At 47.8% G+C, this 2566-nt stretch overlaps 1 protein-coding gene across 1 annotated transcript; it reads right to left on the bottom strand.

Annotated features, from left to right (window-relative positions):
• Window positions 1-339: 339 nt before the first annotated feature.
• On the bottom strand, window positions 340-1275 carry B3GALT5 (beta-1,3-galactosyltransferase 5). Its single transcript, XM_052647056.1, has one exon. The coding sequence runs from the start codon at window positions 1273-1275 to the stop codon at window positions 340-342; it is 936 nt and encodes a 311-aa protein (XP_052503016.1).
• Window positions 1276-2566: the final 1291 nt, after the last annotated feature.

Here is a 2566-nt window from a genome sequence, read left to right as displayed (position 1 = left end):
CCTCGCTTTGGTGTCTGCCGGCTGTCATCCTTGAGACAGGTCCCCATCCCTCTCTAAGCTGCTGTCTCCTTGTTACTGTCCTCTGACATGAGAAGACGCAGCTGCACAGCAGTTAGTGCCACAGGGTAGGTGCTCAAGAGGTGGTGTCTGTTATGGCTTGGGTACCGAATGGGGCTTCATCCGTGGTGGCATTTCCATTCAGATGGGGAAGGCTGCAGGACCTTGTGTTCTGCCTCTTCCTTCCTCGCTCCTTCCCTGACCTGGGGAGTCTCAGCCACACCATCAAAGATCTTTTGAAAGCCATCACCACAGTGGTCCACAGGCACTTCTAGGCTCCCCTCAGTTATCTGGACACTCTTCTTGCAGGGAGTCTTCCAGAGCCTGCCAGTACCTCAGGATGTCTTGCGGCTTGATATGATGGGAAGCCACAATCTTCTTATAACGGCAGGTGGTGAACGGTAACCCATCAGGGAAGAAAGTCTGCTCGGAGTGAAGTTCCTCCAGCCTGATCTCCAGTCTTTTCAGGCAGAGCCCCACAAAGACATCTTCCAGTTTAATGAAGGGCACGCTATTGGCAACATGGTACACCTCACCCGCCACATCGCTGGAGAAAACGTAGCCAGTGCCAGAGCAGAAGGGCGGGTACTTGTCCCACGGATATTCGTACTTACTGACAAACCACTTATTGAACCGTTTCCTGATGGGATACTCGTTCAGTTTTAGGAAGCCGGTGAAAAACCGAGTTGTTCTGTTTTTCTTCAGGAGCAGTTCGGTCAGATAGTAGATATTGACGAACATGTCAGAGTCGGTTTTCATCACGAAAGTCGTCTGTGGACAATAGCTGTAGATCCACTGCATCCCCATCATGGTCTTCAGGGTCAGATTGAAATAAACATCTGTGAAGTCCTTCTGGATGATATCACGAAACTTCTGGCTCTCCTTGGCCACTTCTCTTGAGATGTGTTTACTGGGAGAGGTTCCCAGGAGAAAGAATGTTTTTATCCGCTTTCCCTTTATGATCTTTTCTCTTCCCCACGTGCTCCGGATGACCAAGCGGACAAACCACTGCTCATGAGATGAAGCCACCAGCAGTACAAGGAAGGGGGGATCCTGCCTGCAATCTATATCTGGGAGCTGAAGGAAGTCCCCAAGTTCATTCTTGAAAATCACTGGTTCTCCTTTAAAAGGATTCAGATCCTCCAGGTTATAATACAGACAAAAGGCTCCCAGGACCACCAGGGAAATATATACCCATCTCATCTTCATGCAAGCCATCTGAAAGGAAAACAATCAAATGGTTAGACCTCAAAAAGCAGGAGGATAGCTTTGCCCTGGGTGGCTGAGATGGGGGACGAGATGAGACCCATGTTTCATGGCTCAAGTTTTAGAAACTCTGGAGTCTTGTTGCAGACACAAGCAGAGTGATGAGATTCCACAGGGAGGCAGGGACGAGTGCCACCATCTCTCACTCCCTGGTGGAAGATCGGGACCACAGGAACTAGGCAGTGGTCCTGGCTCCTTCATGGTGGGAGTCTCGGATCCCTGATCTGGAAGGACATGGAACCACATGGCTCACTAGGTCTGTCCTTCCAGTTCTGCCCTTCTCTGACTCCATTCTGGCATCTAGCTAGAGAACCTGCAAGGCTGGAGAGCACATGTCCTAGACCCAAATGTACAGACACCTGGCTCTCTTCTTTGACTGATTTAAACACCGTTTCATCCCTCCCAGAAAGAAGCAAGACCAGTCTTCAATGTGCACAACTACCTTGGAATTCCATTCACGCAAAGCAGTGGCTTTTTTCTTTCTTTCTTTTTTTTTTTTAGGCTACTTTTTAAATCTATTCTTTCACTGGACTTCCCAAGTGGCACTAGTGGTAAAGAACTCACCTGCCAATGCAGGAGATATAAGAGACATGGGTTCGATCCCTGAGTGGGGAAGATCCCCTGGAAGAGGGCATGGCCACCCATTCCAGTATTCTTTCCTGGAGAATCCAATGGACAGAGAAGTCTGGCAGGCTAAAATCCATATGGTCGCAGAGAGTCAGACATGACTAAAGCAACTATACATGCACGCATGTTCTTTTGCTCACCTATCTCTTTTACTCTCCACAAATCCAGGATCATCCATGTCAGCATTATAACATTAAGAAAGCAAATAACTCACCCTTTTCCTGGGTAAGATGAACCTCTCGTTTGAAAGCTAAGCCAAAGGGTAGATTCCAAGAGCTGTCAGCATATGTCATTCAGCACAGTTAGGTCTTGGGCTTGGTTTGTTTGCCGGAAAATGATGATTCTCTTCCTCGGGAAGCCCTATGAGGAAAAACCAAGACCAATGTCATTCACATTGCTCATGCCTCAGCAGCAGCTCTTTACTATTTGCTGTGCTGAAGCATTTGCCATAGTGCCCATGCACTACTCATCGATAGGACATTATTCCCCAGCCTCACTTTTCTCATCTGTAAAATGGTCCAATCAAGACACATGCCACCACATGTTTGCTGTGTTGATAATAATAAGAGCATTCAAATATCTGAAAGTCCTTTTAGCCTAATGGGTTAGGACAGCA

Source organism: Budorcas taxicolor, chromosome 1 (genome assembly GCF_023091745.1).
Source record: "Budorcas taxicolor isolate Tak-1 chromosome 1, Takin1.1, whole genome shotgun sequence".
Taxonomy (NCBI): Eukaryota; Metazoa; Chordata; class Mammalia; order Artiodactyla; family Bovidae; genus Budorcas; species Budorcas taxicolor.
The sequence above is the reverse complement of the archived record's forward strand: the minus strand, read 5'-3'. Positions and strand labels throughout refer to the sequence as shown.